Source organism: Haemorhous mexicanus, chromosome 1, assembly GCF_027477595.1.
Source record: "Haemorhous mexicanus isolate bHaeMex1 chromosome 1, bHaeMex1.pri, whole genome shotgun sequence".
Taxonomy (NCBI): domain Eukaryota; kingdom Metazoa; phylum Chordata; class Aves; order Passeriformes; family Fringillidae; genus Haemorhous; species Haemorhous mexicanus.
The window spans coordinates 20,726,545-20,751,217 of NC_082341.1; the positions used below are offsets into that span (position 1 = coordinate 20,726,545).

General features: G+C 39.7%; 1 protein-coding gene across 1 annotated transcript in view; it reads left to right on the forward strand.

Moving 5' to 3' along the window:
* Positions 1-24,673, forward strand: part of CUBN (cubilin) — a 141,794-nt gene that overhangs the window by 28,379 nt on the left and 88,742 nt on the right. The window contains 5 exon segments of the mRNA XM_059842496.1: positions 7,159-7,345; positions 10,954-11,114; positions 11,638-11,819; positions 12,494-12,650; positions 15,139-15,326. Coding sequence (XP_059698479.1) covers positions 7,159-7,345; positions 10,954-11,114; positions 11,638-11,819; positions 12,494-12,650; positions 15,139-15,326 — 875 coding nt within the window.

Below are 24,673 nucleotides of genomic sequence, written 5' to 3' on the forward strand. Positions count from 1 at the left end.
TGTAAGTGAAGTAAAGGAAGAAGTCTCTCCATTCTCTTCTCTTTTGGACATTAGGAGGTTTTTTTTCACAGAAAGGGTGGTTAATCATTGGAATGGACTGGCCAGGGAGGTGGTGGAGTCACCATCCCTGGATGTGTTCAGGAAATGACTGCACATGACACTTAGTGCTATGGAAGGTAGAGGGACAGGGTCTGCCTGGCAGAACTAAACCACAGAAGGCAGAGTGGCACAAGGGAAAAAAAAGTAAAAATGAGAACGTGTGTGTAGCTGGGATGTTTGCTATCCATCACTAACTATTTTATATATGGTTCCTGTGTGTGAGTGCAGACTACAAGGGATTTGTAGATGAATATCAGAAATTCACAGTACTCATCTATGCAGCCATAAACTACTGTTCAATTTTTGCTCTTAGTTTCTTTATTTTTCCTAATTCCTGAATTTATTCAACCTGTTTAAAAGCAGCAAATTTTCCAATTCCCAACTGCTTTCTTGGTGACATCTTGGGAAAATTGGCTATTATTTTGTCTCTCAACATGTGTGTAGGCGAGACCAGTGCAGATTTTGCTGCTGTGGTTTTATTCACTACAACATAACTTACAAATCCAAAGAAACCATTTTCTCAGCTGCCTTCATTTGTATTTGGGTTATTTTGCATTGAAACCAAAAAGCCAGTACAAACAATTAAGATTTAATGAGAACTATTGCAAGGAGGACATTTCTATTTCTTAGAAAGTAATAGGCAATAAAACAAGTTCTACTTTTAAAAAACTTTCCAGGAAAACTCTGTAGTTTGAAATCTGAATTCTTACTACTGAGAATTGGGAAATTCTCATCCTCATAAGTTCTTTTTTTTTGCAACGGCAAACTAAACCTTCTGTAAATATCATTGTTTCTTTTTAATCTGGTATTTTTTCTTTTTAACTCACCTCAGATTACTATTTAATGGGTGGATTGATTCCTTCCTAAATATTCTATTTCTTATAAAAACTTTTCTCAGAGTCCATCTCTTTACTCAACATTAATCTGTATTTCTGTTGATGTTGTAGCCATATCTGTTTCTGTCATTTCAATGCTGTCCAGTTTCACAGTTCTGCCTCCTCTCTCCTGTATTCCCCTCCTTTACCATCACCATGTGATTGGCTTTTCTCACCTTTCATCCAAAGCACTGCAATGTGTGTCATGTGGAATTCCAACTGCATCAATGCTGCCTCTAGAATGTTTTCAAGCAATGCCTTAAAAATGCACATCTGCTGTCTCTTCAATGCTTTTAACAACTATATCATATGTTTATATGAAATGAGTGCTATGTAATATCTTAATTCAAATTCTATGTAACACCAAAGATTTTCTTTTCCCATAATGAACACAAATATCTTTGCTACTCTTCAGACAATCTGCACTAACTCTCAATTTGTTCTCACTCTTGGAACGATTGCTAGAATAAATGCTTTTTAGTTTCAACCACTACAGCTTGTATAAATATGGCAAAGTGGGAGATAGCTACTGAAACTGAGAGTAATAAACTTACAGAGAGGCTGAAACTATTATTTGGCTTTTTTGCAAAGATTTGTTTCCCTTGGTCCAGTACAAGTATAGCAGTACCATAAAGTTTTCATAAATACCAGAGAGCTAAAATTCATTTTTATTAAGAAAAAAGTGTTTTGAAATTTCTGTGGCCTGAGACAAGGCAAACACATGTGTATGTGGATTTTGCTGTGAGAAGCAACTCTTCCCTTCCCTGCAATCACATAAAGTTTAGTTTTTCCCACTGTGAGATGTTTAGGTCTGATCTTCATCTCATGTATATCCAGTTACACTAAGGTAGCAAATTGCTAAGCATAATAATGTCTGAGAGATATACTAAAACCATGATTTTTTTTCTTTACATCTGCTGCTAATTTATATTTTTTTCTGCTAAAGAAAATATGGTTCTAATAATGTTTCTTGTGCAATAAGAATTCTTCATATTTTTCAGTTATGTTTTCTTAGCCAGCTAGAGCATAACCAGTATCAGAACTTGTCAAAGATGTTCTGGTTTGTATTACACATTTCAATAGTCTTTTGCCTGGAGTTATTTCAGAGAGAATGAGTTATTGAAAACATGGGCAAGATTGTCCCTCCTCCCCTGCCAAATAAATTGGAGTTAAAAAAAGAAGGATATGTAGGAGTGAATTTTTTTAAATGCAAAATTAAATGATTTTCTTTTCCATGCATCTGGGTAAACAATATTTTTGTTAGCATGGCTTATCTGTGATACATTAAATACTTGAAAATTAGCCTCAAAAGAATAAAAGGCAAAGCTCTATTTCCTGTCAAAAAAAAAAAAAAAAAAAAAAAATTGAATGCCACAAGATGCAGCCATGGCCATGGCCCATAAAGTGCAAACAATTGTTTTAGCAGTCTGCCAGCCAGTAGCTGTGAATAGCTGATGTAGCAGCAATACAGATGGAAATCCTTCAGTCAGAGATGCTCTCATGATTTTAATTTTGAAATGTGTACCACCAACTTCAACAATAGGTACCTTGGATTCTTAGTTCTTTGCCATCATTCTGTCATTTAAAGGGGAAAGTCACATGGAATGCAAGGTATTATTTTGATTTATTTCAAAGAGTCCAGGTCTCAACTGCCAAATAGATGAATGTCAAAAAGCCATGTAAGTGTTATGCTAGATTTTAGGGGTTTCTTCTGCCAGTTTTGGCTGATCACATCGCAAATAACCCATGTAAAAATATATTAAAAAAAAAAAAAACCTTTGAAAGATTTTAGTCCTTCCTGGAACTTTTGTGCAGGGTCTTGGTAGACACGGGCCACAATTTTCCCATAGGATTAGTAGTGGAGTCAGTGCTGTTATTTTTTCCCCTCTCAAACTTCTTCACAAACAAGTGGGAATTAATTTGTTTTACTTTGAATTGGGGTTTTGGCAGTGTGTTTTGTTGGTTTGTTGGTTGGTTTTCTGTTTGTTTAGGGTTTTTAAAATTTGTTTCCTTCTTTAGAGATGCTTAATTTCAGTCTTTCTGCTGGGAAAAGTTAACCATAACAAGGTTTTTGGCAGATTGCCTTCCTGATATACTTTTTATTCCTGGTCTTTCTCTGGCTTTGGTGAAAGACAATTTTCCTCATTATCATTCTGAATTGTGAATAGTATTTATCAGGATATGTAATCTGCTTTTAAAAAGCTTCATTGTGGATTACATGTTACTTACAATGACTGTTTGGAGAAGACAGCATTTGAAAGGGATAAGGAAAGAGAAAAACATTTGTGAATCCATGAACTTAAAAGTGTTCCTGAAAGTATAGTATGGATTTTTGTGTCTTCTTCCTTGATAGCTGAGTACAAGTTGAGATCTTCATTCCCATCTTCCTGACTGAACCCAGTAATTGTTAGGAGTATGGACACCTGGCTCTGGTTTTCAGCTGAATGAGCAATGACAAGACTGGAAAGTAATGTCTGACAAATAGGTGTGTGCAGAGATGTGCAGAGAATGGTTGAATGAGGTTGACCTAAGCCAGAAAATAAAGCTGATGTCCTATATGTGTCTTGGGTATCTGCTCAGTTTACCCCAAGTCTCAGGAAAAAGGCTCAGCTGGCTGCCCCCTGACAACTTGTTAGGCTGCTGTAGCTTGGCAGTGTTTGATCAGGGTGTTAGTCTGCCTACAAAAGCCAAAATATGTCAGTACAACTCCACAGTGTTTGGGTGTAAAGCAGCAGAAGGCCGACAGAGATTCTATTTGAACCATCATACCCAGTATTTTGAGGAAGCCTGGTCTAACATGCTACAAAAACCTTTGTGTGCCTCCCAGGTAAAAATCCACTCCTCACTTCCCTGCTTCTGCCAGCAGCTGTAACAGAAGGCCCTGAAATGCAGATGTGCTTTCACATTGCCTGTGGAGAGGCAAGATGTGCTTTCACATTGCCTGTGGAGAGCCACATACTTCTTGTGATAGTTTCTTCTTTTTTTTCCTAAACATGCATGGTACCACATATAGAGTGAAAATTTAGGGATCTCAGTTTTCCTTTGGTACAGTGAGATTGGAAGAAAAATCCCATGTTACTTACTGCACTATTGCTTGATTTTTGATTAATTAGCATTGTGGCAACTGATTGCTATCTCCTTAGGGGAAAAAACCTGGATATAATTTTCTACATTATGCATGATTGCACCAATGAGTAGTACAAAAGCTGGCATTTTTCTCTGCTATTGGCTATTACAGTGGGGTACTGCCATTTATGGCATTTTTTCCAGAAAAGCTAACATACTCAGTACTAAAACCAGCAGGCAGATTGAATGGCTTTCAAAACCTCATACTCTGGGCAAAGCAAGATGTGTGATTGTCCTCAACAATTGCCTCCTGTTTTTCATGAGCTGTAATAAGTGCCTTCCAACTAAAGTGAATTCATGTTTTTTTCCAGACATATAATAATCACATATACTATTAGACGGCATTCTGAACTTTGGCAAAGGAGTCAAAGTACTTTTTTTTCCTGCTACCTTTGCTAAGTGCTCACTGAAGGGTCTGTTATTGCCCAAGCACAGCCCCAAATGTTGTTAGTGAGGTGAGTTCTAAAGGGGAATTCCAGCTCTCCTGCTGGAAGTAGAACACCGGGAATTAATCCAGTTACCAGAAAAGAGTTGGCTGTCAGAAAACATGGGTTCATCTATGCTTTTCTAAGTCCTCATAGCAGCCAGTATATTCCATCTATACTTGGATTTATTTCACTCTAGCCAGAAGTCTAACATTCATAAGGCAGTCACTGTTCCATCTTCTGTATTTATTATCCCTTAGCTCATAAAGAAGATTGTTAAGTGAAATATAAAGCAGTACAGAGGATCCAGTTTAAAACACCACACTTGGGATATAAGTTTCTGTCTGGGTTCCTCCCAGGAAGAAAATCTTTGGTGAGGGAGGGAACCTGGACAATTCTGTGGAAAATATTAAAAGGGCTGATAAAAAAATTTGGCTTCTGTAGTGCTAATTTTACTGTAAGGGTTCTTATCTAGTACACCAGTTTTAATATTCTACAGGTTGAAAGCTGGCAGTCTTAGTCTCAGCTCAAAAGTTGGGTCCCATTTATAAGTCAGATTTCTAACCCTTCAGTCAGCATCCTCAAGAAAACATATGACTTGAGGATCTGGGGTTTGATGATAAGCCCAACATATGACAAAGCACCATGGGAGCTGGCAGCACAGCCAACAATCCATTATCAGGATCTACAAAGCAGCACATTGCTCTTATGGTGACCAGGACTAAGCTCTTTGTTATGTGCATACATTAAAACATATTGATGATGGAACACATAAATGGCTAAAATTCTAAATAAAGATTTTCATAGATAATTATTTTAGGTAAACTATTGCATGAAACCTTTTTGATTTGTCAATATCAAAGCACAAGCCAGTGGCAGAAAATTATTGATCTTTTTCTGTGTCCTGTTTCTCTGTTCTCCCCATGATGAATTAGGAACATGAGTCTGTGAGCTAGCTTTGGGAGTATTTATCCCACAGAAAATGTATGGAACAGAGGCCTTCCAGGTGCCCCAGAATGCAAAAAAAATCCCCACCATTAAAAATTCACAATTAAAAGCAAAAGTGTTGTAGTAGTAAGAATGGCTAGAGAACAGACATGGAAATTGTGGAAATTATCTACCTTAGACATGAAGGGCCTAAAGCATAGCTCCATCCCTTCCACCTAAATTGTTATGCAATTAAAGAGTTAAGCATAGATATTGCTACTCTGCAGCTGTGCTGTGCTAGAAAGCAGATCTCAAAGACCTGTGGCAACCAGCTTAAACAATTATTTTGCTTGCTCTCTCAGTTCTATTTATAATTATTCTAAACGTGCCTATTCGGTAGGAACTATTTAATTTCTTATATTTGCAACCTGTAGGACCTGAAATGGGGAAATGGAGGACCAGAATGTTGCCCCAGGCTCATCAAATCCAGTCCACAATTTTATGTTATTCCCCCTTTTTATCCCTATGTCCTTTTTTTTTTTTTAAGCTAAAAGGTACATAATGTGGACCCGTCCTTAAATTGATCAAACTGTAGCTTAAGAACCAGTGGACTGTTTTCTCCTTTCTGCATCTGTTATGCTGATTGGATCATTGGTCTAGAAACATACTTCCTAATAAAAATTTCTCCTAATTTCTATGTATCTGTACTCATGGACATTTAACTCCTGAATTAATCCTGTCATTGAGAATGTGTTCTATTTTTCCTTTCTTCATGGTTCTTTGTGTTTATCTGCACTTGCTAAGCCAAACAAGTTAAGCTCTTCTAGTGTCTCTTGCCTACCAATCTGCTAATTTCCTGCTATCTCCACAATCTTTGTCTTACTTGTTCCCATTTGATTTTCAGAACTTCAGTGCCCATGGTTATCCACAGTTTCCCAGGTGACATGTCACCATTGCCTTGTGCAGTGGCATCAGTATTTCCTGTTTTGCCTGAAAACACCTGGCACAGTTCACATTTCTTCTTGCCCTTTTTTGCAGCCATATCACAAACTTTACTCATTGACTGTGATCAACTAATAGACAACAATTCTTCTTTCCAAACAAAGTTTCATACTATTTCATAGTAAACATTTTTATTCCTAGATTATATGTCTGTGCTTTGAAAAGAGCTTCTTTTTAATTATTGCTTAGATTCTACCTCAGCATTAGTTCACACTATTTTCTTCTTCCCAACTTATATATTGGTCACAAAAAAAAAAAAAAAGGGTCATTTAAATATAAGACCTTAATTAAAATTCTTGTACCCTCAAATTCTAAGGATTTTACCACTTTCTAACTTATTGTCATTTATAGCCCAGAAAATGGGAAAAGAAATTTAGATATAAAATCCCCTCTAACAGGTTTGACCATGGGGAATGCCAAAGCCACTCTGGGCAGGTGAAACTGCTTTTATGTTCCTATTTATTACACACATAGTGTTCTGGTAAAAACTGAACAAATCAACTCAAATGTAAGAAATCCCATGAAACAGCTGGATCCTGGTTTTAGTTTATACTGTTGACATTCAGCAGAGAGATGTGTCCAGGAAGAGTTATAATGCACAGGAACACAGGATGTTTGCTCCTCTGCCTGTTGAAAATAGAAATTTCCTGTTAATTTAGCAGACATATGGCATTAATTAATCTTTGTTTCTTTTCTTTTTAAAGTTTGCTCACACAACTACACTGCTGACACTGGTGAGCTGACATCTCCCAACTACCCCAGTGACTACCCAGTGCGCACGGAGTGCACTTACACCATCACCGTGGGGATCAACAGGCGCATCGTGCTCACCTTCACCGACTTCATCCTGGAGGGGAACAGACGCTGCACAGAGGATTATGTAGAAATCAGGCAAGGATAATTCTTTCTCTTGTCCTGAGTACTGATTTGTGCATTGTCCAAACCCACTTAAGCATGTTCAGAATCTTTATTCTTAACTATACATCCTGCTGTCAACACGGCAAAAGGACTTAGCAGAGAGCTTTAAAGGCTACCTTTTCCTGCTCTCATCTTGCTCTGTTGTCAGCTTTCCCACTTGATAAATTCCAATTCTGAGAGCAAGTGGAGTGTGTGGACTATGTTCTCATGCACTGCATTTCGGTTGTTTTCCTTAGTGCAGAAACAAGGAGTTTTATTGTCTGTTTTGTGATATATTCTCCATGATATTTGAAAAGTTGTGGCAGTTAGGTGAAGTTCCAGTTGTCTGGAAAAGGAGAAACCGTTGTACCCATTCTTAAAAGGGGTAGAAAAGAGGACCCTGGCAACTACTGACCTTTCTGCCTCACCTCTGTGCCTGGGAATATCATGGAACAGATACTCCTAGAAGCTGTGCTAAGGCACATGGAAGACAAGGAGGTGGCTGTGGACAGCCAGCATGACTTCACCAAGGGCATTCTTGACCAACCTAGTGGCCTTCTGTGATGGAATGACTACATCAGTGAATGAATGAGCAGCTACAGATGTCATCTCTGTGGACTTCTGAAAAGCTTTTGACACAGTCCCCCACAACATTCTTCTCACTGAATTGGAGAGAGATAAATTGGATGGTTTGGAAGATGAGGAATTGATTGGATTGTCACTTCCAGAGGGTAGTGGTCAATGGCTTGATGTGCATATCAGAACTCTGACAATGATCCCTCAGGGGTCTGTTCTGGGATAAGAGTTATTTAATATCTTCATTAACGACATAGACAGTGGGGTCAAGGCACCCTCAGCAAGTTTGGAGATGACATCAAGCCAAGTTGTGCAGCTGATGCACCTGAAGGACACGGTGCCATCCAGAGGGACCTAGATAAGCTTGAGCAGTTGGCCCATGTGAACCTCATGGAGTTCAACAAGGCCAAGTACATGGTCCTGCTCCTGGTTTGGAGCAACTCTCAGTATCAGTACAGGCTGGGGAGTGAACAGATAAAGAGCAGCCCAGGGGAGAGGTGAGGTGAGAGTAGTGAGGGTGCTGGTGGATGAAAAATCAGAGTATCTGGCAATACAACCTTGCAACCTAGAAAGCCAACTCCATCAAAAGCAGCATGGGCAGCAGGCCAGGAGAGGTTATTCTGCTCCTCTGCTCTGCCCTGGTGAGAGAAACCCCACCTGGAATGCTGCATCCAGCTCTGGGGGCCGCAGCATAAGGACACGGACCTTGGAGCAAGTTCAAAGGAGGACCATGAAGACAATCAGAGGGCTGGAGCACTCTCATATACAGACAGGCTGAGAGAGTTTGGATTATTCAGAAGAAACTTTTTACAATGAGGGTAGTAAGGCACTGGAACATGCTGCCCACAGAATTAGCTGTTGCCCCATCCCTGAAAATATTCAAGGTCAGGCTGGACGAGGCTCTGAGCAGCCTGATCTATTTGAAAATATCCCTGTTCCTTTCAGAGTTGGGTGGCATAAATGAACCTTAATTCCCCTTCCAACCCAAACTATTCTATATTCTATAGTCTATATTCTATATTCTATATTCATTATTTATGTTTATAGTCCTTAGACAGTAGCTACTCTAGGAGGTAACAAGAAGAGCATGTAAATAATCTGCTATATTTTTCTATACTGGCATCACCATTAAACTTAGGATACTAACCTAGTGATTTCTAGGAAAATTTACAGGACGGGGACAAATAGAAGAAAGGAATATTTGCAGGAATGTTACCTGCTTACAGTCCAGCAGCACCAAGTGCATATCCTTTCTGCTGAGTGGCTGCAGATGGATTTGCAATTTGCAGTGTTGGTGCACCCATTCCTGTCCTCATGAGCCAGCTCCCTGGGTGAAACATATCTGAGGAATGCAGTGTGTTTTTTCAGTCTGAGCGTGCTAAGAGTTTCCATTACCTCACTGAGCACAATGATAAAGCTCATCCTGAACATTATACCAGATATTCTGTATGGGTTATTCCTTGGTAAATAGTATCTTCTTTTTAAAACCAAACAAAAATCTCCTTGCTGGAGTTGAAGTATTGAGATTCTGAATTCCATCTGAATTAGTTGGGTTTTTTCAGCTGTACATACCAACCGGAGAAAATTATGAAAACCTGAAAAGCTTTCTCAATATTTTCTAAGTAAAGCATTTCATTTTTTTTCTTTTTAGAAAAACAATCTGAGATTAAATTAAATCTAACTTTATTTTAACAATTAACACCTTAATTTGTGGTGACCCAAAAGTAATCATTTTTTTTTCACTTTTTCACCTTAGGAACTGAAAACATTTATTTATAGCATAAATCTAACTCAGCTTTCACTGTGAAGAGTTCAGCAGCATTGAACAGGTTCTAAGATATGGACAGAACATTCTAAGTGCAGCTCAGCACATTGCTACTGCCATAACTGAATTTTTAGAATGCCTCTTCAAACCTGATACTGTTAAATGGGGTAGCTACACAAGTCTTAGGTGAAGTGCCACTCTCATTTCTTGCCCTGAGGTGTCCTCTGATAAACTGCATTCAGTCAACTAAGAAAATTGTTCATCTGACCACAGCTGCAGAGGCCAAGGTGCAAGTGAGGGGAGGTTCTGGCCCATTTCTTCAACTGCCAGTAACATGAGACAGCAGCAAGCAGTTTAAGCTAGGAGGATGACAATAAAACAGAGTGGCAAAGGCTGGCAAAGTAGAAATTTTTCTCAAAAGCAACTGTAAACCTGTTGTAAGCAGAAGAAGCAGCTGTGAATATGCATTTGAAAGTCTTACTATCCACTTAAAAAGCTTCATAGGAAGATCACACCATATATAGGTATAAATTATCTGTCATTGTCCTACTGACCTGTAGGTTGATTGTAGTATGAAAGTGCTTAAAGACAAGATCAGGAAGCAATTGATAAGCAGGTTGTCATCCTCTTTTTTATTCCCATAAGGCATGTGCAGGAGGCAAAATAGAACATTAGCTGTGAATCCTGAGTACAGTATGAAAAAATGTTACTGGAAATATTACTTAAATTAAAAACAGGAAAATAAGTGGTTGCAGAACCAATTCTGAAGACTAAGAAAATATTTTGAAACATGCATCACATCAGTGAAATGAATTCTGGAATGGATTCTCATTTGTATGGTGGTAAATAAACATGTTTTTTAAAATAAGTCAGCTCATCTAGGTTTGCGCCAGATTAAAGAGTGAGGAATGAGGAAATTACTACTTCAAATTTGATTATCTTTGGCTTCCCCAATGATTGTTACCATGTAGAATATAGAGAATACAGTGAGACACCTGAGACACTTCTCAAGCTTGCCATTGTGTTGACACACACCCAGGCTGCTGAGATGATAGAGTGACATGCCCAGCAAGCAGGTGGTTGTGGCAGGGCTTAATACTGCAAGCAGCAAGACTCAGTATTTGGTAGCAGTATTTCTGTTGAAGATGAAGAGCCAGGATAAGTCTTTCCCAGGCCTGAAAGAATCACAAGATTTTTGATTTGCTTGCATTTTTCATGGTGTCTGTCTTTGACCAAAGGTTTTTCTTCTTTACCATTCTAGAGATGGAGGCTTTGAAACTTCTCCTCCTCTTGGAAAATACTGTGGTACAGACCTGCCTCCTGTTATAATCTCTCATGGTAACAAGCTGTGGATAAAGTTTGTAAGCGACGTATTTGGCACAAGAAGGGGATTTTCAGCAGAGTGGGATGGTACCTCAGCAGGTAAAATGACTGCATCAAGTATAGAACTATTTTACACATTTATTTTTGATCTTTTCTTTGTATTTAATTTCTCACCTTTTTCCCCTCAATTTTCCTGCTTCCAATATTCTAAGGTCTGTCTGCTAATTATATAGTGACATGTATGCATGTTGTTAAGAACAAAGATATTTCTTGATCCTTAGGCTTTCTTTTTTACCACAGAAAAGAGCATACTATCCCCTAGATATAAAGTAGCTTCAATTTTCTCTTATGTTCAGGGAAGCAGTAATTAAGAGTATAATGAAAATGTTTCTAATTTCTAATACTTCTCTACCAGAAACACTCTTTAAATTAGATAGTTAATATTTCTATTTCTTATGGGCTGTCTTCTGCTTACAACATTGATGGCTGGATGCACATTTTTGGGGCATTACTGAAGAAGTTCAGGGCATGTGAAGGAGATCAGAAGTGAGAATCGCACACGCCAGGTTTAAATCTCCCCTCCAGTTGTTAAATATTGCTTTGCTTTCTCTGCCCTTTTCAGGTTGTGGTGGGACTTTCACATCAGCTTCTGGCATCCTCATGTCTCCCAACTACCCTATGCCATATTATCAAAATTCAGAGTGCTACTGGCTGCTCAAGGGAAACCGAGGAAGTCCATTTGAAATCCAGTTTGAGCAGTTCCACCTGGAGCTTCACCAGAAGTGCAGCTTTGATTACCTTGCGGTAGGTGCCCTGGGACACTCTGCTCCACAGGAGGCAGATGAGTGTGCTGAGTACAAAGGCCAGGAAAAACACAGGGCCTTGGCTTTCAAATGGTCCTAAGAGAACAGACTCAAAATAGGAAAGCTCCATGTTGATGTGCTCCCTTCATCTCTCAGAGTCATGAGAGGCAAGGCAGCAGTGTCTGTGTAGCTGCTGGTAAGAAAAGCAGATAGAAAGAATTGGATAGATAGAAACAAGAATCTCTCTGTATCTTTTAAATTTTCCATGTTTTGAACCTAGGCCTTAGCATGATTTCTTCATAAATTATGGGGAACAAAGAACAATGCTGTCAATAACCATATTATTAATACCAAATTTAATAATTGAATTGTTCCATAAATTATTTGAATATTTCAAATGAATTTGAGATGGAGTGCTGTGCTCCCCTCTTGGTGACTAAGCCCCTAAAAACCCACTAGTGTTCAGTTACTGGCTTCCTGTTTTTGCTTGTTTCTGAAATACCTACCAGGGTTCCTATGAGCAGAAATAGAATTTAACCTCTTGTACACCCAATAACATTTCCCTAAGCAGACATTTGTCAAATTAATCAGACTTGTAACATCATCAGCTTTATTATCTTTTCTTTTTTTTTTTTTTTTTTTTTTTTTTTTTGTTTTTGGTTTGGTTTTTTTTAGATATATGATGGCAACAGCAGCAATGCTAGACAACTAGGTAAATTTTGTGGGGACCAGATACCAGAAACCATCCATTCCAGTGGAGACAGTGTGTATGTCAAACTAAGGACAGACAACAGTCTGCAAGGTGGAGGTTTCTTAGCCAAATACAAACAGGGTAAGTAAAGGAAAGGGAGATGTTTCTATAGCTCATGTTGCCTGTGCAGCTGCTTGCAGCCCATGATCTCACATACTTATCAGCACAGTAAAATCTATAGAGCATGCCAACGACCCAGATTTTCTATTCTGGTACAGTTACAGAACACAGAGACCTAAAAATTACCTGCCCATCTACCTTTGATGGAAATTATCTCCTCCTTAGGAGAAAGCTAGTAAGGTGGCTCTATTTCTATTACCTGCACCAGTGGCATATGCCTCTCAAATTTACTCAGAACAACAAATGCTGGAAGTCCATAGCAGGGTAGATTTGACTGTTCTTGCTCTTCTGCTCCTTCAGGCTCCTGAATTTTTAAAAAAGGCAGATATAGCAAGATTCTCTGATCTTAGGGCTGCTTTTGAGGAAGGATGGCAAAGGATAATTGAGTTTCTGTCAGCCAGACTGAATCATTGTGGGAGCTTGGGATAATTTAGCCTATCGGGAACATTTTAAAAAGCTTCAATTTTAATATCTTGTGGTAAGGGTAATACTTTTCTTGCAAACGTGTTTTTGTAAAATAGTACTACCCCAGAAATATCAGAATAATAGCATTTGGAGAAAAATACAAGAAGACACATGACAAAGTTACTTTATTCCCAGTCATAATATGAAAATAGTCCTGGTGTTTACATTTCTCTTTATACACTTTATATTTTTTAACAGTTAAATGCATATTGGAAAATTTGTCATTTCATCACATACAAAGTGATTTGCAAGCATCTTTGTGTCCTCTAAATATGACATGCCCAAGTGACAAGGGATGTTGTGGGTTTATAGATGTGAAGTTGTCCTGGGTTTGGTCAAAAATAAATGGATTACAAAAATCCAGAGCTGTTCATCCACACATGACACATGCAGTAATTAGAAGAAGGAGGAAACCTTGGCTCCCTCATTCCTTACAGATATCACTACCATGTACTTTTCAGACTGCAATGTCAAGAGGATATATTAGAAAATGTTCCCCCTCTCTTTCATTAATTAAACAGGAAGAGCACTTTCAAAGCACTCAGATGTAGAACCTGAGCTATCAGATAATGTGATTTACATTCATATTTAATTCCTGAAGAAGCATCAGAGAAAGCTTTTAATGGCTTGCCCAAAAGCTAAAATTATGTAGGCAGTATGTTGTAAAATAAGGATGCTTTGATAGCAGATACATTTACATGTACAAGAAAGAAATGTAATTATTAATTGGAAAATGTTGCAAAGGAAAACATGGTATCAAGTTGCCATTCAAAGGCACCTCTGTGCCTGATATGTTTCTAATAAAATCCCTTTGGCAGGGGATAGCAGATTTTACCTGTGTTGTATTCATCAAATACAACCCATTTTGTGCTCTTTGTCCTGACTTTCAAAAAGCTTCAGAGTAGCTTTGCAGGCAAGCTCCACTCCACCTGACCCTGACCTGCAGCTGTAACCCAAGCATTTTGAAATACTGAAAACACAGACCTTTAAATCGTTTGGACAGAACAGAAAAAATGGGCAGGAGGTGGGTGTACTCTCTGTGGTGACAGACAATAGAGCAGTCATGCAAGTGAATCTCAGCTATTTCTGCTGTTCAAACACTGCAGATTTGCTGCACAAACCAGCCAGCCTGGTCTGCCCCCTGTCTCCTGCCCACTCCCCTGGGCATTAATTACATTGTTCTGCTCCCAGTACACACTATATGCTCTCTCCAGACAAGGGATTGCCCACACTGATATTTTTTGTCTTTAAGGAAAGGTGCATACAGGAAAATGAGACTCACTGACCTAATCCCATAATTGTAATTTTGTTCTTTATCTAGTTTAGTTTATTTTTATTTTCCCTGCACTCCAAGGAAAGTTCTTATTATTTCAGGTGAGTGTCCAGTCCTTATGCTAGGATGCTATTGAATGTCTCAAAAGGAAAATTATGGCTCCTTTTTAAAAAAATTCCATTATCACATTCTCTTCCTGGGGCTAGAAAGCCCTATAATAGGAGAGTACTTTCCATTAGTTGTTTTAGCCAAGGATCATAATTTTTTCCTAGTCAGCAGAAATAAATCACTTTTATCAATTTATCAATATTTGTTGAGCAGCTCCCAGAATATTTTCAAATGACAGGGTACATTTTTATGATTAGTTAAAAAAAAAAAAAGAAAAAAAGAAAATGTGTTTCATGAATACCCATGTATTTAGACTTAAAGAGGACTGCCCTCTTAAATATATACTGGTGGGTCTGCAAGTGTCAGAAAAGAAGGTCATAATAATGCTGAAAGATGCAAGTTTGAATAGCTGGAGTTTTGGTTGAAACATACACAATATGTTCTTCAAGAGTCACCATTTTCTTTCTGCATGGCTTCTCTAATCTGAAAAAAATATTCTTCCCCTTGTAATGCTATCATTAACTTCAACTAGTAATTTTTGAGATATTGGATTAATAACACTGAACAAAAATTTTCTATAACCACTTTTTTTTTTTTTTACAGTTTGCCATGAAGTGCTGACTGTTAATCAGAGCCATGGCATATTGGAAAGCTTAAATTATCCAAATAATTACCCATTAAATGAACACTGCAACTGGACTATCCAAGCCACCAAGGGGAACACTCTCAACTATAGCTTCACAGCCTTTGATTTAGAAGATAGATCTGACTGTGATCGTGACTTCTTGAAGGTATGTGCCCAGATTCTAGAAACAAGAAAAATCAAGTCTTTATCAATAAAGAAAAATAATAAGATTGCAGAAGAGCAAGGGGAAATTTATCTTATGTAAATTTAACCATTAAAGCTCAAGTGTTAAATCCAAATGATTTAACCCTGGTTCCTCAGTAGGGAGTGAAGCACTGCTGCCTCAAGACAGGTGTGTGACTCTGAGAGGGGGAATCACTCTGCAGGTGCCTAGGTTGTTACAGTCTAACTTCCACCTTAGATTAGATGGTTTTTATGGGCAAAGGGAGCTGTTGTGATTCCAGCTTCATGCAAAGAAGGGGGAATCCTGAGATTAGTAAATGAGCAGCAAAAGGCAGTGAGCCCAATTATTTTCCTCTTGTTTTTATCTGAGAAGGAACGAAGAATGTTCAAAAACTTTGATAAATGTCTACATTTTTAAAGGGAGAGTTCCTGTGTCTCTTGTTTATACTTTACATAATTCATCTGCATCTTTAAAGGGGCTAAAAGAAAATGAATGCACCCACAAACAAAATGTGACATTTTTAGGCAAATGAAGCCATGGAGTCAATCTAAAACCAAGTACCCTTTATTTTAATTTCCTCAAGAAAAAAAATTTAAAGGACAAGAAAAAAGTTTTCTTGAAATTTTCTAGGAAAGCTGAAAAGTTACTTCCTCTAAATTCTGTACTTAGTACTCTAGGATATAGAGGGTAGTCATGATCACTCTATACTGTGCATTGTAATCTCCTGCCCACAGTTTTGCTGTTTTGCTGGACTAATTCATCCTTCAGCTCTCACCCTTGTACAGGATGCCAGCATGCAGCCCCTGTGCTCTACTTAGGGTTTTGCACAAGAGGAACTGAAATTAAGGGAAATCTTAGAGAAGACTGCTTACAGCCAGGGAGAGGACTATGGAATAGTACCTGTATTTCTGGGGGTATTTGCACCCAGGTATTGCAGAAGGCTCAGCAACAGACTGTTTGATGACCTAATCTGTTCCTTGTAGTTGTCCTCCCTCACTCCCTTTTACCTCATTTCTATGGCAGCTTTCACAGCTCAAAATTTGTAGTAAATTTGCAAAAGTGATGGTCTTCCAGCTTTCTTCTCTTTGTGGCCAGGAATGGAAAGAAAGAATAGACATGTGAAGAAAATAAACAAGGGAGCACTGTATTGAGAACTAACTATTAAGCCCTGGTTTGTTTTTGTGAGGAGGCTGAAAAAGAAACATTGGAGCCAAGTGGAGAGGCCAGTGCTAGTCTCAAGATGCCTGAAGCCTTGACCCATGGAAAGCAGGAGCCCTGCACACAGTAGCCAGCCTGTGAGGAGCAAGAAACTTGCCAGATTCACTATTGTAGACATAAGTCAAGGGTAGAGGAATAGTGCCAGGGGCAAGGACCTGATCCAAGGCACTTAAAAGAACAGAAATAAAACATATTGGAGAGAATGAGGAGACAGAAGCACTCTTTGCTTAACAATTTTTCAATGCTTTCAATCAAAGAAAATACAGACTGAAAGAGGTATAAAAAAGAGAAAACAAGGGGAAAATAAAGTCATGGAAGTGTGTTAAGGAGGCTTTTATTTGCAATTCATGTAATGTTACTTACAAATCTTTCTCCATATGCCATTAAGAAATACCCCTTGGAAAAGATGTTCTCATTTGGTTATTGCATGCTGCACAAATATGTGCCATAGTGTAAAAAGAGAACGAGGTTGAACCAGCCAGGGAATTGAATAGTGTTTGCTCCCACCCTGCCTCTTGCAAAAGGGGGAAAATCGGCAAGGCTGGGAATGTGCTGTGGTGTAGGGGAAAGGGGGAATCATCTGCAACAAGTGTACAGCTCACTTTCTAAGCAGGCTGCAGATATTTAGGACTTTTCTGTTTGAAATCCATATGGAGTCTGACACTGCTGCAAATAGGAAAAAAAAGGATACTTAAAAGAAACCTAGTAGCCATTCAGCTAAAAGAAATTACTTTTCTGCTATAAATCAGTTTTGAGATTCCTTTATTTCAGCAAGGTCTAAGAGGGGAAAGATCTGATGATCCACTGGGTATAACAGAGACATAAACCTGTTCACTGTAGTCTCAGTAGGTGATGCAGGGACCATACACCAGAGTCCCTCACCATTTTCTTGAGGGAAATGGGAACCTGCTGCTCAGACACTTTGCATGTAGCTATACTCATGAACCAGAGTGGCCACTGGGCTGATCAGGTGCTCTTTTCCTTGGGAGCTTTTAAGGGTCCCTTTCCCCATCTTGTTTTGGGTTTGTGGCAGCAGCTCTCCCACCTCAAGCACTTACCTGAGCAGACAGCAACACTTTCTTTGTCTTCTTGGCTCTGTGGCAGCTCTGACAGTAGCAGCATGCTGTTCCATGGTAGCTAGCAGATGGCAGGCTCGGTGACAATAGTGACAATATCTCCTCCTGCTTGCTGGGAGGCTGGGGACAGGAAGGACAAGAGTTAGCTGTTAGGTTGACTAGCTGATGATCACAGCTGTAGTGGCAGAAGGAGTAAGGAAAAGTTGCATATGATGCAAAAGGACAAGACTAAATGTTGCAGAGGTGTTATGGCAGAAATATGACCTGCCTTAGCACTACAGTTAAGAAATGGCAGTTGCAAAAAACCCCAGAAGTAGTAAAGCAGTTTTTAAAAGTTTGTGTGAGGAACAGATTTATGGACATGTGGACATATTTTTATAGTCTTAAGCTAAAGCTCTAATTTTTTTGAAATCTTGCTGAATTCTGAAGGGGAAAATCATGGTGCTTGGTGGGGTGGGGACAGCTAGACTGAGCAAGCTGTTTTCCTGAGTACTGCTGAACCTTCTTGCTGAACAAAATGCTTCTGGTTCCAGTCTTTATACTGGAAAAGGGCCTGCTCTTCAGCTTTGTGTTTAATTATGACTGAAACTCTGACCCAAACCCACATAAAAAGAGCATTTTGCCTCATGACTAATTCAGTCAGATATACACAGTTAATTACCTATTTGATCCCTGGCTTAGTCCACCTGTGAGTCAGAAGTTATATGTGTAATGTCAAAACCAAAAATTTCTACACATGGGTACTCCTAGTGATTTTCAGCTACCAAAGATGTTATCATGGCATAGAGCAAATAACTGTCTCACATTAGGGGCAGGAAAAATATAGTGCCCTGTCCAGTGAGTATGAGTAAGTACAAGTACAGTGCATGGTTCTTCCAGACTGAAATTCAGTCACATCTGTGCAATGAGGTCAGCTGTGTATTGTGTTACCTATTTCCTTTTCTCCTTTGATCATGGGAGGCTTCTTGTCAGCTAGGCCAGCATTCCACCAGCTGACAGGTGTTACTCATGGTGAGCAGCATTCTCTTTCTGCAGGGAGCATTGGGTGACTCCAGCTTGGTCTGGTCTGGGCAGGACCTGCATCTCCACCACATAACAACTATTTATACCTGTGTCAAGTAGGAAGGAAAAAACTCTGTTCTTCTGACTTTGGGGCAATTCTCTGCCTCTTTGTGTAGGTGCCAGAAACTGAGAAGGGGCAATGTGGGAGGGAAGCAAAACTGCAGTTTTTTATGATGTCAGTCTCTAGGATGAATCTCATATGGGCCCTTACCCAGCAAATGAGCACTGGGCAGTGTTTCATGTCCTGTCAGAGGATGTTGGCTCATCACTAGTAATGCTCATAGGATGTGTGACATTTTGGAAGGAGTTTTGCAGTGAAGTTGCAAGAATATGAGATTAATTGCTTCTGATAAAGACATGTACAGAAGTGACAATAATCAGACACAAGACATATCAAATACAGAATGTTTACTGGTGATGCTACACTAACTGCAATTAGATTGGATGGTCTTTATCTTATGTTGCTCACTGTGCCTTTGCTAAATAACCTGACATTAGTCTTCCTAGAGGAGTCGGGAGCTGTAACTAGTGAGATATTGCAGGCAATAACATAGAAATGTCATTCTTTCCTCTACATTCATCAGATTATTAGCTGAACAAGCATATATTTAACTCCCCATCCTTAATGATGAATTACCTTCTTATTTGGTATGGCAGAACATAATCTCTGGGGAGGCAAAGTAGGAAGAATATCATGGTTTTGCCCTGAAGATCTGAGTACTGCTGTAGAACTGACATATACTCCTTCCTCATACAAGAAAAATATAACTTCAAAACCACTGATCAGTCTGTCTTCCAGTGACAATGTCCCTCTAAGTTCTTCTGCTGAGAAAGTACTACTGTCCCTTGAAATCCAGTCTGTTTAGCACCTGCTTTTATTAATTACAGGGGTGTCATAATTAGGAATGGTATTCTCCAATTTAGTATTCCCACAAAAGCTATGCACTGCTCCCCTCTCCCCCTCCAACCAGAGGCACAAAAGGCAAAGATCAAGGTTGACATAAGAAAATTAACAGTATCAGCAACAAGACTAATGACAGAGGGTCTGAGAAAAGAAATTATTCATACAGGCAAAAAAGACCCCAGACTGTAACAGGCAATACCAGACAGCTCCCTCTGCCAGGTTCTCTGGGCCAGAAGGAGCCCCTTCTTCCTGGCCCTGGCCCAGCCCCTGCAGTGAAATGATGGTACAGAACAACCTCTGTGTCTTGGCCATGCCCCCTCCCACCTACTGCAAAAAATTAACCCTGTCCTGGCCAGAACCAGGACATGGGCAGACCTTGCCCCGCCCTTTGCAAGATGCCAGCAGCCTGATAAACAGATAGCAAAATTGTGCCAGGCAGCAAGACAAATTTCAGAGCTCTCTGGCCAAGTTTAACCCCTTTGGTCTGTGCATCTACTGTCAGTGTTGGAATTATCATTGGATTAATGCAAAAGAACATCCTATGAGTGCAAACAACTACCTGATAACAACAAATGCCTTTCTTCTGCTGCAAGCTAGAACAGAGCTCCACTTTGGAGCAGAGCACTGCCTTGCTTGCTTACTGTCAGTGTGCTTGAGCAGCCCAGACTCTTTCAGCAACTGGGCTCAAAGTGGTTAAAATACCATTGCACGATTATATGAGGCATATTATTGAATGAATACAGTAATTAATATGGCATCTGCTCCTGAGAACTGTTTCATTTCCTTCTGGTGGTAGCAGGATATGTCTTTTTTGCCTCCTTTTTTAAACCACAGTAGCATTCCAGGGATGTACCATAACATCCTTTTTCTCCCTCTGGGAATACTGCATTAGATAATTGTTGCTCACACTCATCTGGTCATCCTCTTTTTTCATTAGCTTAACATAAAAATATCTTACCCTGTTTCTAGTTTTACTCCCTCTTGCAATTAGGAAATATGCTTAAACTATATTAGGAGGTTACCATTATTACATTTTATTTATGAGTGTGTCTTTCTAAAGTGCTGCAGGAATTCTTCAAGCACAGGGAATGGCTCTTCTTATGGCCATGCATTGATTTACAAAATGTCACTGGTAGTACATGTCCCTGGAGAGGCAGATGATGTATGAAATATTTCCATCCAGGTCCTGCACCCAGACATCAAATCACAGCCTGCTGGCCACGCTGCAGTGGTATCCATTAACATATTATCATGCAAGCTGGCAGCACAGCAGCACATCCCTGAATTCCTTCAGGGGGTTATGGGCCTCCAGAAGAAATCCTTCAGTGTAAGACTGTAAGGATAAAAGTGACAATTCTCAGGTTTCTGTGCCAGGCTTCATATACCATCGGTATACAACGAAATCTTAGCCCATGCACTGATTTTCAGTGAGAGATCTGGATATTTAAAAGGAGAGTATCAGGCCAAAAAGTTGTCCACCCTAAACAGGACCAGCTCAGCACTCCGGTTTTTTGTTTTTCTAATTGCCTGCATTTGCCTCCAATTGCCTGCATCAAAGTGCACTTTGGCTCTGCTGTTTGAAAGGTTATGTAGAAACAAAATTGCAAATGCACACAAAACCCCTGACCCCTCACAACAGCTAAATTTGTAGTGATGACAAGGCTGCCTGGTGCCTACAGAAACCTCAGATGACAAGAAGCACGAGGGAAGGCAGCACAGACTCCTCTTTTGGACTCTCAAAATGAGTCAGACCTTCACGGACTTGGTGTTTTCCACACCCTGCCAGCTCATGGCAATGTGACTTAGCCTGTTCCTTCAGAAAAAAAGCATGCTACAATGAATTGCCTGTGAAATACCACCCCATGATGGTAGTGTGCACGCCCCTTGTTGGAGAAAGAATATTTGGAATTGATCTAGTTGCAGCTGGATTCTTGTTTCCTTTGTTCTTCTGTATTCTAGATTTTGCTGAAAAGCCTGGCCATTATCTGTGAGTCTGTCTGCTTATCACTCTCAGCACAGACATTGCATTAAAAAAGTTACATTGTGGCTGGAGAAATTCCATTTAAATCAGTCAAAGATTCCCCTCATCAAAGGGAAGACCCCAGACAGCTCAGAAAAAACCACACTGGATTTTGTGGAAGGTCACTGCTCCCATAAGCCAGACTGAAAGCCTAAGAGGCAGGGATATTTCCTTTTTTCTGTCTCCATTTGCTGACACCAAGCTGCAACTCCCTATAGCATCCATAGATCTGCATGATGCAAATTTTCTCAAGTAAGGAGGAATTCCCAGAGCCCTTCCTGCCCTCTCTGGCCCTTTGTGGTGTCAGTGTGATGTTCTTTCCACTTGAAGATCAGTTCATCTGGGCTGGCAAAGCACAGGAGGAGAAGCACAGCCCTGGGCACAAGACAGCAGTGCTGCAAACGGCTCAGGCAACCCTGGGTGTTTCAGAGCAGGCACACTTCTCCACCCCCTTAGGCACAGCCCCTCCCTTTGTAGGGAGCTTTTCACACAGATTTCTGCTGAAGAGTAATTCTGGAAATATTGTTGTCCCAAGCTCAAAAGCAGTCCTGTTCCCTCCACCATGAGTGGATTCTCACTGCAGAGGAACAGCCTCCATTTCTGCTTTGAGGAGAGCAGCCACTCAACCAAAATAGCAAGAGCCTCATCACCAGCAATGTGATTCCACCGCCACAAAGGCGTGGATCCCCAGGCAGTCCCTTGGTCAGCAAAAGCTGCAGAGACACTTTAGGGACCCATCTGGATTCTCTCCACCACAGCATGCTGATTGGGAGGAGGTGCCTTCCCAATAGAGCTTTGGAAAATTAGGATGATATGCTGAACAAATAAGGTTTTGGGTGCAGATTTTGGGATGTACTGACTAAGTGGATGTCTCCTAGGCATTCCTTTCTTCAGCAGCAGTTATTTCCCACTCCTGTATCTAAAACAATTTTAAAATTTAATCCAAAGATACACCCTGCATTTCTTATATTCTTGTAATTCATTAATCACTAACAAAACACTGTTTTCATATAATTTCAAGAAATAAACCTTCCCTAGAAAGACAGGAATGAGCAGATATGACTGTAGTTAAAAATCTTTGTTTTCTTTGAGAAGGAAGTAAGGGCTAATGCAAGAGGTGAAAAACTATTTAAAAAAAAATCACTCCAGTCTAATGTGGACTTTAATATTGCTCAAAATTTTCAAAGGGCTCTGATTATTTTAGTCTCAGGTTACAAGACAAAACATAGACTCAGATAAAAGTCTTACTATTAAAAAAATAGACATTCATTTATTTATTTCCATATGTTAGATAAATCCCATCAAGATGAACTAGTATGCCTAATTGATGCCTGGTGTCAAATTCCATTGTAATATGGAATAAAATGGTTCATTAGTGAAAGTGTGCTATTGTGTGGGGACAAGAAGGTGGTCAGAGCAAGAACTTTCATCATAGGGCATAAACATGTTGAAATAATCATATTAAAATATTAGTTAGAATGAGTTCTTTAGTAAGGCCTTTTCCTAGTGGCAATTGCAAACTCTTATCGTCATCCAAGCACAAACATGATCTTATTTTGTTCTCCTGTTTGTGCAGAAGTATCAAGGCCCCATGCAGTCAGTCACTCAAAGTCTTAAACTGCCTTTGTTTCTATGAAACAATGTCATTGTGGTGCTCAGCTAGCACGTTGGGCCACATCCTGGAGCTTTAATTTGTTTGGATTTTCCTCTGGCTGACAGACTTGCCAGTTCTTAAGTTTGCACTCTACCCTACTGGAAGGAAATGTGTTGCTTGGAAATTAATTATTTTTGTTTGAGTTAATTCTTGTTTTAACCATTAATGGTGATCTCTCTTTAGAGTGCATTCTGTTACTTGGATGAGGATTATATTTGTTTTTTGCTTCTTTTTGTTTTCTGGTAATATATTCGTGGCAATGCCATCAAAATTTCCTTTCCAGAATTTCTTTTCCTTTCATTTCCTTTCAGGAAGAGCTACTCAGAAACCTGTAATCACTGCCTCTGGTGTTTAGATCCAAACAATCCCATATCAGCTTTCCCAGTTCTAAGAGGAAAGGGATACTTGTGTGTGTCACACTGCCCTAGAGGCTCTGAGCTTGGGTGGGACACTCGTGGCTCTGTTGGATTGATCCAAGGCAGTGCCTCCTTTCCTGAGTTCTGCAAATACAGCCCAGGACTGCTGCTGCTGGTCCCTGTATAAAGGTTTTCTGACAGCAAATAGTTTGTTTCAAGACTCAGTTGGAGTCAATTATTACTATAATTGCTCATTATTATGATGAATTCTTGTCATCTGATGACAGTATTATTTACAGTACAACGAAAGGGAGCTGTCAGTATTCACAGCATAGGTTTTCCCCTCATGTAAAACTGAAAGTTTGTTTTTTAAGACTATCACCTCTTGATCAAGACTAAATGTTATTAACTAGTGTACATAAGCAGCTTTTTTCCAGAGCTGATTAGGCATGGGCTTTTCCTCTGCAATGTTTTTCCTGGTGGACAAAACCCCTTGCCTTCTCATAGAAATAACATTCTCCAAGAGAAAACTGATATTATGCCTTAACAATCCCTTCCTCCCACCTCCCTCCTCCCCACCCCCTCATTTTCTGCCAGGAAAACTGAACAGATGGGGTCTTACTACCAGTCTGAAAGGCTCCCTTTTGCAAGACAGAGTAAGCTTGACAAGGCAGTCGGCTAGAAAATTGTCCCTACCTCCAGTATGTCCAAATGGAACACATTCCAAGGTTATTTTCCCCATTTTTTATAGATCTTTATTTCTTCCAAGTAGAGGAAACCTCATTTTCCAGTCAGCTCAGTCCTTGAGCCCCTGCTCCAGTTCTGGTAATGAGCTTTTCTGTGACACAGGTCATGCCCTTTTGCTTTGCTCCTCCAAAGAGAAGTGAACAGCTGTGGCCTCCAGGGCATCATTATTGGTGTTAGTGACATATTTCCAGGCTGAAGAGTCAGAAGAGCCAAAATGCAATACTGGTGACCATGGTGTCCCCCAGGAGAGCTACCCAAGCCAAGCACTTCCTGCAGCTTTTGCTAGTCCTTC